This window comes from Liolophura sinensis, chromosome 2, assembly GCF_032854445.1.
Source record: "Liolophura sinensis isolate JHLJ2023 chromosome 2, CUHK_Ljap_v2, whole genome shotgun sequence".
Taxonomy (NCBI): Eukaryota; Metazoa; Mollusca; class Polyplacophora; order Chitonida; family Chitonidae; genus Liolophura; species Liolophura sinensis.
The window spans coordinates 8,661,546-8,673,785 of record NC_088296.1 but is presented as its reverse complement, the minus strand read 5'-3'; the positions used below and the strand labels follow the sequence as shown (position 1 = coordinate 8,673,785).

The following is a 12,240-nucleotide window of genomic DNA, read 5'->3' as shown; positions in this document are numbered from 1 at the left end:
CCCAGGATTAACTCAGAATCTACCGCTCCCGCAGCGGGTGCTCTACCAACTGTGCTATCTGGACGGGTCTTTTTTACTCCGAAGTGTCAAGAACTGGGAGCAGGGGTATTCATAAATTGCCTGTATATTTCCGAAAATTCCATTATGCAAAGGCATTGATTGTTTACGGGAGAAGGAGAAATGCCTAAAAAAAACGATTTTTTTTCTTTATGCATATCGAAACAGATAAGCAGAATCTATGGATAATCATGCCTGCACCTCTATAGCCCAAATGGTATGGAGACCAGATTGCTGGATGGAAATATCGCCATAATATGACACAACTGCAATCCTAATTTTAAAAAAAATATCAAAACCCAAGGAAAAACAGAAGATGATACGACACGAATTTCTACTTAACGACTAGATAAATTTCTACATAATCTGTGAGAATCGCCCTTATGTCTGAATTCTCTAAACGCAAAAGAAAACAAAAAAAAACAAACTACACATTTGTATAGCTTTTAAAAAAAGGTTTAAAAACACATTTATTCTGGAATGATTACTGGCGAGGCCATCAGGTGGTAGGCGTTCCAGGGAGACGCAATGACCAAGGAGCCTCTCATCAAGGAGGTGGCTGTGAGTCCAGCTCATGCTGGCTTCCTCTCGTGGGTTTCACCCGAGCTCTGCTGTGTTTTGCTTGTCGTATAAGTGAAACATTCGGAGAAAAACACCATTGAAATAAATAAACTGAAGTATTAGCGAATTTTTTGGCTGCCATGTATTGTGACCCAAAATTGTGCGTGTAAATCGGGTTATTTAGTGTTTTGTCACACGTTTTACCTTTAATGCCACCCGAGAGAGATAAAAGTGTTTTTCGGGAACCCTCTCTATGCTAAGGACCACAGCAAAGAGATAAAAACCAAAAAACACGACGATAATGTGACAGTTGCCAGTGGTCACGTTTTAGGGGTGAACTGCAGCCTCTTTTCTCCTTAAATATACTTAAGTTCGCACTCACGCCTGCTAGCACCACATAGCTCTCGTCCTATACAGTTTTTTTTTTTTATTCTCAGAAGGTAAATGAACAAAGTAAAGACCTAATACACTGAAAGATAAAAAAGCGATGTTTTAATGTCCTTCAGTAACATTGAAATTTACATCTCATGGTATATTCCAGATGGAACGTCTTGTTCTTGTTGTGCTGGTCACCATGGCCACCATAGCTCATGTACAGTCATTTGACATCAACACAGAGTGGCTGTTTTTTAAAAGAAACTACAGCAAGAAATATGTCGGAGATGAAGACATGAAAAGGTAAAAGAAAAGAAAGGAACCCGCGAAAATGAACTAATTTAATATTTTCTTTTGATCAAAATTTATTTATTTGTTGATTTATTTGATTAGTGTTTTACGCCGTACTCAGGAATATTTCACCTATACGACGGCGGCCAGCATTATGGTGGGTGGAAACCGGGCAGAGCCCGGGAAAACCCACGACCATCCGCAGGTTGCTGGGAGACCTTCCCACGTACTGGTCAACATTTTTTGTCAGGCTTACAGGTGTGTGTACTTATATGTAATTATCAGTTTGACATGTTGCTGTATAGTAATTGGCGATAACCATGTTAACATCTTACCACACAAAAGCAATATAGTTTGTTTCATTCAGTTGGTATATGACACAATGGTTAGGAGAAACGTGTATTTCTTTCTATATATTTTGTACTGTGTTTTGTTTGCGAAATTTTAAAATTGTGCCCACCCATATACAAATTGCATGAACAAGAGGTTATCTCGAAAAAATAGTTTACGCAAAGACAACTCTTTTTCAATTGTGGTTTAATTCTTTCGGTAGGCGGTTGATTTGGGAGAGCAACATGAAGGTGATTGAGAGACACAACTTGGAGGCAGATAGGGGAGAGCACTCGTACTGGCTAGGGATGAACGAGTACGGCGATATGGTTTGTATTACACACTATAAATGTATAGCTCAGTTGGTTAGCGCCCTAGCGCAGCCTAGTGACCTAGGAGTCTCTCAACAGCACATGCTGGCTTCCTCTCTGGCCGTAGGCCTACGTGGGAAGGCCTGACAGCACCCTGCGGATGGTCGTGGATTTCCCGCGGGCTCTGCCCGGTTCCCACCCACCATAATGCTGGCCGCCGTCGTATAATGGAAATATTCTTGAGTACGACGTAAAACACCAATTAAATAAATACAAGTGGATATATCCTCACATCGGTACCCGAGAAATGTACACACAGCACTGTCTTATCATCCTTAAAAGATGTCTATACCAAGACGACGAAGTTAGGCATAGCGCCTTTCAGTGGAACCGTCAGTTGAAAAGGACCGTCCAATCAAATATCACGATGCATGTGTTGCAAAACGGCATCTGTTTCTGTTCAAAAATTTCACTCATTTTTAACACAGCAGTTTACACAATGTGAATGCACTGATTTGTTGCCACCAAAGAGTTGGCGATTGATATTTTCGGAACGTCACGTTTTATCCAGTGACTCAATGGCATTTAGAAAGAAAAGCCACACACTGACGATGGTACTTCTAGGTAGGAAAAAATATGCACAACATATCAAAACAAAACGTCAAAATAATGCTAAAACAAGATAAAAGAATGTGGAAAGTTTTTTGCAAATGTGGACTTATATATATATATTTTTTCGATTTATTTCTCTCAGGAGAGAGGGCATTCGAAAACATTTTGGGTAATTGGGAACAGCTCTCGGTATATTTCATCTTTGCATTATAATATCCGTAATAAGGACGATATGCATGTGTAATAAATTTATCCCAATTTAAATTTGTTGTTTATATTCAAAGACGTGCACTTGATCTTAAATTTATGAAAATATTTATGAATATATTACAAATAAAAATATGACTATAATTTAGGTGAAAAGATCAAATTCTTACTAAACATGCATTACATGCTCATTTAGAACATCGTTATGCAGAGACAGTATAAACCAAGTGTTGGTCCCAAAGATCAACCATACAAAAATTATTTTCGATTGTGTTTTCGTGTTAAACAAAAACTGAAAAATACCCATTTAAGACCATATTTTAACAAACTCATCATCTGAACTTTATGTTAGTTTTACGTTTTCTCCACCTTCACAAACCGAGAATAAACTTGGGCTGCTGGCTTTGAGGGGAACGCTTTTACCTCTCGGCCACCGTAATGATTTCCGCCGAAAAATTCACCGCCATAGGAAATTGAGAGGTGACCCGTGATCACAGAAAGCTCTCGTTATAAAGCCACATGACAAACTTCCTGATAGAGAACAGATCACATTGATATCAGCTGATCAACGTTACATCACGTGGCAAATGATGTGATAACACATTTGTTAATCTTACTTGATAATTGAACCTACTAATATTAACTTATCCGTAGTATCACATGTCATATGTCATACATTTATTTCATGTACAATAAATGATATTCCTGATTACGGCGTAAAGTCGAAATCAATTAAAAAAATAATGAATAAAATATTTACACATGCATGTGGTTAGAGAGACTTTTGGTAATATTATTTTTAATTCGAATAAAGCGACGTTCTCATTTCACCTATAATGCGACCCGCTTTATAAATTCGATTTTAAACGGTAAAACGTGTCGAGACGAGGCTGATATTTTGTCCAGAGGTAATACATATTTGGAACTGGCGCTGATATTTTTTTTGGCCACAAATGTCTGGTATAGCCTTTTTAATGCTAGAAAGTTTGTACATGTAATATACTCGGCTAATGACGTGCCTTTAGCCCAATCACTCCAGTTCCCTCCACACAACAAGGCGAACTTTTTTCGCGTCAGTTAAGCGTATTGAGAACAGCGTATTAATCTTCTGCAATAATAAAAATTCTTATACATGAAGCAGAGTTTTGATTTTGATGATATAAGTGCTAAATATTTAAAAGTTGTGTGATCAAATTATCCATCACTTCTCTATCATAACAAAACCAGGTCAAGTGTTTTAATATTCACGTTCATTTTACAAAGGGAAGATAATGTAATATTGAAGCATCACATAAACGTTAAGATTTGTTTAAATCTGATTTGACCCAAGGATGATCTGTGTTTTAATTGTTAATGTCGGGTTCATATGATGTGGTATGTAATGTCGACCTATCGAACGTGACTAACTGAACAAAAAATAATACAAACTCTATTTCATGTACCTTTTCCATCACAATAGCGTGACAGTTCAGATATTTCCAGGTCGATGCGACAAAGCGCGTGGTAAAAATGGACTTAAATAGTACATAATATATTTTTATATGTATATAGGACTATAACCCACGGGCTTAGTGAATCTTTGCAGGACAATGAACATGTTTTCGAATTTGGTTCTTATATCTGGATTATAACAATGTAAAGAATTTATTTTGTAGACTTCTGAAGAGTTTGTGAGCCAGATGAATGGTTTTCGAATAACCAACGAAACCAAGGTAACACCGTCTGAAGTGTTCACGCCCCCTGGTGGCCCACTGCCAGAACATGTCGATTGGAGAGAAAAGGGTTATGTAACTCGGGTCAAAAGCCAGGTTGGTTTTAAATGTTTAAAATGCATGATATGTATATGTATTCACAACGTTTTTCAGTAAACACAATTCAATATAGATCTTCCAGCAACCGACAGATGATCTAGGGTTTCCCAAGGGCTTTGTCCGGTTTCCTCTCAGAATATGTTGGGAAGAAAAATTTTCTTGAGTACGACGTGGAGCTCCAATCAGATAAATAAATAAACAAATAAATTATATGAATCAAATGGAAAAAAGAAAACAAACAACAACAAAAAAGCAAATAACTTGAGCGCATTGTTTGAGGTAGTTGCATGGTATTAATAATAATTATAACCATGCTTCAAATCCAGTAATTTGGTATCACAAAGGATTAGTGTCATAAGTACATTAACTACATGCCTCTTGCGTTGCACTGATGTCATTCGTTTATTTTCTTTTTTTTTTTACTTGCAGGGACAATGCGGGTCGTGTTGGGCTTTCTCCGCAACTGGTTCTCTGGAAGGCCAACATTTTAAGAAAACCGGGAACCTGGTGTCCCTTTCCGAACAAAACTTGGTTGATTGTTCCACGGAAGGTTTGTAACCCAAAATATGCTTGTAAGGAAAATGTTTTGGAGAAATTTTGCAGTTTCAATATTTTGAGGTTTAATTGGATAGAACTATTATTTACTCTTGACTTGTAGGCAAACGGTATTGTAGTACTCACAATAAGCTGGATAGCTATTTCCAGTGCGCATGATCGACATTTCATCGCCACTGGATAAACAAATAAATCCAGGCGACCATGTTTAAGCATTATGACCAATCGGCAGTTACATTCAGCTCAGCGCTATCCGCGTATTTCATTTGTCTCCTTGTGACATCTGTGAATTTTCATGGGTTCGAGAACACATTCAAATCGAAAATTTAGAAAAATACATTTTACGAAATTGGACTGGAGCTGAATTATGGGCTGTCAACTGTAATATTGTACCATAAGCATAAATGATCATGCTTTTTGGTTTATCCCACCTAGGACAGGTTACGCACATGTTCATTTAGGCAGCACTCGAAAAAAGTTATCTGCTTTTTAGAACAATATTCCATTCGGCTTGGAACGGAATGGCCATTAAGCGAGAAAGTTTACCCCATTTGCCTGCATGTGATGTAATAAAACTCGCAATTAACCTTGCATGACCTCAGGCCGTAATGGTCTAAGCGTTCATTTCCTATTTGCACCAAGATATGTCACAACAGTTGAAAGAATTCTGCACAAAAATAAATGAGCCTAAGTATAGAACGGACCATTTCGGTCTTAAATTTTGTGGTCAGATAATACTCTTAAAACTTAAGCTTGTCTTGTACAATGTGAGCTATGATGGCAACAAGATCTAGTCTGCGCATGTCGAGTCGTGTGCAAATTTAACTTTCCACCACTGTAGCGAGCAATTCTAAACACCAAACGCTGGAAACTGCGTCAATAACTTCCTAAAAGCATCTGGTTTAATATGATCATTCCGTATTCCTACACAAAATAAAGAGGGGGCCTCCGTGGCTCAGTCGGTTAGCGCGCTAGCGCAGCGTAATGACCCAGGAGCCTCTCACCAATGCGGTCGCTGTGAGTTCAAGTCCAGCTCATGCTGGCTTCCTCTCCGGCCGTTAATGGGAAGATCTGACAGCAACCTGCGGATGGTCGTGGTTTTCCCCCGGGCTGTGCCCGGGTTCCACCCACCATAATGCTGGCCGCCGTCGTATAAGAGAAATATTCTTGAGTACGGCGTAAAACACCAATCAAATAAATAAATAAATAAATACACAAAATAAAACTGATCGGCATCAAAAGATTCTCGAATAGGACTATGATATAGAGAGAATTATCAGACAATCTTGTAGGCCTGCCCTAATGACGTCTCTTCATTACAGGCAATGAGGGTTGCGAAGGTGGTGCATTTATTCTAGCATTTGAATACATTGCGAAAAACAATGGAATTGACAAGGAGGCATCATACCCATATGAGGCTAAAGTGAGTATATTTCGGCTTTATTCGCATATCCACATTCACACTTTTACTGCCCGTTGGTAGAAAAAATGTTTTAAGAGAACGAGAACACTAAAAAGAAGTATTTTCAGAGGAATGTCTATTAAACAGTGTCCAGGAATACAGTTTGATTTGCTTTTTTTTATAAAACATTCTACGGTGGTCTTTTGTGACCAAGGGTGTATCAGTGACAGCTATTCCATATTTTTGGTTTGAAATAGTTCGTTTCAATGTCCACTGCGTTCATAGATCTATCTACATGTGTATGTATTTTGAATGATGTAACTTAACAGGCCAAGCGTCTCAAGTGACAAAAACCTCACGTGATGTCAGGGTCAGGGTCATGTCTCAATATGGCCAGAAAAGGCTAGTGTAGAATTCAAAGTTTCAAATGCATTTTACTGCGTTAAAAAAATAATCAAGCAATTTTTAAGTAATATAAATTAATAACTCAAAGAAATGACCCATTTTTTTCTTTGATTTATTTCTTCATACTTGTGCAATAACTGTTAGATTTATAGATCGATGGCGCCGAAGTGCCCGGGGAAAACATCATACTTTTGGCAAATGACTGTCACGCATTCCCACTTGTGACATAATCCTACAGATACGCACATCATAATGGCGTAAGTCACGTCATATGTATTGACTGATTGGGCAAGTGGGGGCATTTTTCAGATGTATGAGAATTTCAGGCTGACGATTGGAGAAAATCACGATCGACCTTCGCCAGGTAGCCTTTTACCAGGCATATTTCTTGCATTATAGTAGTGGTCGACACAGCGAATGTCGGTTTCGAACACGCGACCTTATTGGTCGGCGTGACCCAGATTAAACCATCTAAATGAGCGATCCTTCCCCGCCACACACACGCAAACGTCGGCGGCCTTCACTGGTGGCAATCTAGGACAACAGCTGACAAAAAATAAAGGGGATGCCTTCTTTTTCAGCAGGCAAAGTGTCGCTTCAGCCGTGCCAATGTTGGCGCCACCACCAAAGGACCTGTCCTCCTTAAATCATACGAATATGCGCTTCAAGGGGCTGTCGCCACTGTGGGTCCAGTTTCCGTGGGCATCGACTCAAGTCACCTTTCCTTCCGGCTGTACAAGAGAGGGGTGTATGACGAGAAGCAATGTAGTGAGACAATGATAAACCACGCAGTGCTGGCTGTGGGATATGGAATTGAAAAGGGGTTGTTGGGTAAAGGAAAAGAGTACTGGCTGGTGAAAAACAGGTAGCCTATTCATCGACAGAACAAAGTGTTGGTTTAAACAATATTCATTTTCCCTACGTGTATTGAACAGGTGCAATGCCTATTTTAACACCTCTCTGTGGAGAACAAAGTGTTTTACTTGTATTCTCTTTTCCTACTCTTTCTTATCTGAGAAACAATTTTCTAGCTACAGAACATCAGGTGTGAAATTATTTTTAACCATTAATGTCATGTGCTTTGTCATAAAACTGGGTTTCTCCTAAACACAAATGTAAAATATTACATAGTTTTAACCCTAGGTAAATTAACAAATTCTTACATGTCTACCATCGATTATGACTTTGGAAATGTTTTCTTTTTTGTTTATTATGAGATCTTGATCTACACTAGCCTGGCCTTCTACGTAATCTTATTTTCGGTAAAGGACACTTCTTTTCCAAGCAGTAGGGTTTGGCAGTCTGTAAGTCACATGTGGAAAAGTTCGTCAAACCTTGCCCTGGTTCTGAGTTCATCCCGTATACGGATTTGTTTCTTCCAACTAGATAACCCAACGCCATTACATAGATTATTAACAAAGATTATTTAGGTAAAGGTCAATATATAATAAGTCAATAGACATTGCCCTCATGTGTTACAACCCATTGCCCGTATGTTGTGGAAGGCGTTCCCTTCCAGAAAAGAGGATATGACTCAAAAATACTTAGGCAGATTTGGACCATACAAAAGGACATGTATTATAATACCCTTCTGGAAGCCGTTAAGAAAACAGGACAACAATGATAAAACAATTGGAAAAACGACAGGATTTAAAGTAACATATACCCAGAAAATCTTGAACTCTAGATAGCTGGAATCAAGTATAGCCTGAGGCAGAATGGGAAATACACGTAAACACACTGTTTGAAACACTTCTATATTTTTTTAAATTCAGAATTTACACGTTGGGCCTCGTGTAGTTTGTGGATTTAGTTTCGTGATACAAAGTAATGATTAATGTCTTTGTTGAAATGAAAGAAAGCTGTAAAAATTAATGTAGAGTGTATTAGGTGAGAAACTGGAAAATATGCGTTTAATACTATCTTTGGTGATTTCATTTTTTTCAGATGCATTGAAAAGTTTAATCTGTAAGATGGTATTTATTTGTCGTACTGCACGTGGCACTTTTTGTCTGCATAGTCACCTACAGGCGAACCATGTGTGATCTCTATTTAAGTAATGCTCTACACGTGGGGAGTAAGAGCCATTCCCAACATTAAAATGGAGCTATTTTTGCATAGTTTGTTCATGTTCGTCTAACTGTCATCGCTTCATTTTGAACTTTTCTTTAAATGTGAATCTTAAGACTTACTTACCGCGAGTTTAGATTGACACATTTTTCTCAATACCTGTACACTCTTGTAAGGGAAGTATAATCCGTGCCAACTTTTACAAAGCCGTTAAGAAAACAGTAAGAGAAAGATGATACCCCGTGGTGTTCAGTAGGATGAAGCAAATAATGAGTTGTAATTTTATGTGAACTCTACCGTTTTAAGCTAGGATGAGAATATTTACCTGGAATTTAGCCTTAAGAGAAAGTTTACCAGTTGACACAAGTCTTATCTTTCAGGGATTATCTACCTGATAAAATCCTTCGTGCTATCGGTATCCTTGTAGGCTTGTGTCACTCCGCACTCACTGAACTGTATAACTTCAGATCATTTCTGTCAACTTTCGTGCAGTACAAAGTTTTACCAATGTATGGAGGTGTACATATGTATACTTTTATGGTATATGTACCTCCATGATAAATGTAAAGCCGTCACTATTGAAGTTTTGATTCAAAATATTTAACAGAAATATAAAATTCTGATACAGATAATTAGGCCAATTGACCGACGAGCACACTGTCATCTCCAATGTTTCCCTATCAAAGAAAATTTGTAAACACCACTTCACCTGGTTTCTTGTGAAATTATATAACAAGTTATTTACCATTTTAACTGGTTTCATGAGAAATTATTTACCACTTTATTTACCATTTTATCTGTTTTTATGTGAAATTATGTAACAACTTAGTTACCATTTTACCCGGTTTCTTGTGAAATTATTGAACACCTTATTTCCCACTTCACCTGGTTTCTTGGGCCAAACAAAAAAAAAACAGGAGACAGTCTGAATTAACAATGGATATGTATTAAGTTACAGAGTTCTAGCCATTAAAGCAAGTACCATAACAATTTTTCCCAGGGACACTGCAAACTTCCTTGTAAACGCTGTCCCACCCTACTGCTGACCACTGTCGTATAAGTGAAATAGTCTTGAGTACGACGAATACAATAACTGAATACATAAGAAAGATAATACAGCCATAAGTCACAATCATTCATTATGTCATTAAAGGAAACTAAAAATTTTTAACGATTAACTTAAATAATGGTCAGGATACCTGGAAAGATATTTATGTTAAAGGGTAGTAAGAAAACATAGGCAAAATGTTATATATGCTAACCATCCCAAAGACAGCTTCAATTGTGCCACGATTCTCGGGTTAACTGCTACAGGAAATCTAAGTATATATATACCGCCGCCCTTTTACAACGTCTCCGACAAACTTCGTGACGTAAAGCCAAGGTCATGTCAGTGAGAGCTGTGTTTGAATATGGGACATCAATAGCCGGTTGTCGATGAGCCCTTGTAAAATTTGAAAAAATGGTGTGTTTTGTTTCAGTTGGGGAGAAAGATGGGGTATGAAGGGATACATCAAGATGTCACGTAATCGGAACAACCAGTGTGGAATCGCCACACAAGCCAGCTTTCCAAAGGTTTGAAATGACAGGACGCCAGGACTCAAACAGGATGACAGCCAATGGAAAACTGGAACGTCATAACGAAAGGGATCATGGGCTGAAAAGTGCTCAAAATTGTTAAGGTTGACTATTCCTTGTTAGAAACATAAGTATCCTTCATATGAATATGTAAATTGAACTGATTTAATGTAATGCTTACTCTAGATCAACTGTCTGTAAAATTTTACTGACGTAGACTAATAAAGTACAATCTTTGCCAATATTTAAATTCTGCGAGATTTTGGATTTGTTCGGCGTAATTACAGTAAAACTTAGATATCACCTCCTGTTTTTTTTTTCAAATATTTAAAAGAATAGGAACTTACATTCCCCACAGCATATAGTTCTGTTATGGATTATTTATGTATTTGTTTGATTGGTGTTTTACGCCGTACTCAAGAGTATTTCACTTATACGACGGCGGCCAGCATTATGGTGGGTGAAAACTTGGCACAGCCCGGAGGAAACCCACGACCATCCGCAGGTTGCTGCAAGACCTTCCCACGTACGGCCGGAGAGGAAGCCAACACGAGCTTCCCGCATTGGGGAGAGACTGCTGGGTCATCACGCTGCGCTAGCGCGCTAACCAACTGATCCACGGATGCCCCTGTTATGGATTAAGATTGTCTCTATAGGCAACGGTCTTTATCCTTAGTTTTATTATACTTTGGATCATCCTACCATACGCAACTTTGAATGTCCACGAGTCAAAAATCAGAGACGCAAGTTTTGGAAACATACTCACGTCACAACACCCGACGTTGGACGACACGATTTCAAAGTGTGTGTGTGTCTAAGAGGGGTGGGGGGGTATCACAAGTGTTCATCCCACTTGTCAAATAAATCAATGGACGCATACAACCATACAACAACAAACTGGCGCTAGTTAATAAACAAAACTTAACGCCGCACACTGTTTTAAGACAGGGAAATTTAAAAATATTTATTGTTTACGGATCGCTGAGCACATGCAACTGCTGTAGAGTAGGAAATCCATTTGGCAGACGGGAAAGTGCTTCTTGGATATAAAATGTCTTCTGTAGCTGATATCCAAAATTGAATGGGTAATGTCTCCGTGGTTAGAAATATTCTCAACTCTGTCTGTCGAATTCTATAACACACAAATATAAAATCTGGAAGGAAATTTTCGTCCACATCCACCCAGAACTGTGCCCGTAAATTTGCTGATAGACAGAAAGGCAAACAGATTCACAGACAGACACCGGCCGAAACATAACCTCTTTCGCTCAGAACATTAATTTCCTATTTTTGACAGAAAGTGTGATGTCTGATTGATGTTAGAATGTATTCTGTTATTATAACATATTTTTTTTGTCATATTTAACATAACATCCTGTTATTCTAATAGAATCTTCATGTTGAATTAACAGAACTTGTGCGTTATATTTAACAGAATAAATTGTCGCAATAGCAGAATACATTCTAGCATCACACACACAAGAGACTTTCTGTTAAAATTAACACAATGAATTTTTGGAGTGTTGGCAGAGGTAACAATGGTTCGTATTTATTGTATCCCGAGTGATTAGGCTTAGGCAATGCACATGTGTGTGCGACGTGGTTGTTCAAATGCAGGCCTGTATGGCAGATATAGTTTGGGTGGGATTGAACCCGCTATACTGAGTGCGAGTAT

At 38.3% G+C, this 12,240-nt stretch overlaps 1 protein-coding gene across 1 annotated transcript; it reads left to right on the top strand.

The window, feature by feature from the left end:
- Positions 1 to 1,159: 1,159 nt before the first annotated feature.
- On the top strand, positions 1,160 to 10,783 carry LOC135462872 (procathepsin L-like). Its single transcript, XM_064740165.1, has 7 exons — positions 1,160 to 1,296; positions 1,838 to 1,943; positions 4,400 to 4,552; positions 4,985 to 5,105; positions 6,433 to 6,533; positions 7,499 to 7,782; positions 10,469 to 10,783. Exons 1-7 carry the CDS (start codon positions 1,160 to 1,162, stop codon positions 10,566 to 10,568), a joined length of 1,002 nt encoding a protein of 333 aa, XP_064596235.1. The 3' UTR covers positions 10,569 to 10,783.
- The last annotated feature ends 1,457 nt before the right edge of the window (positions 10,784 to 12,240 follow it).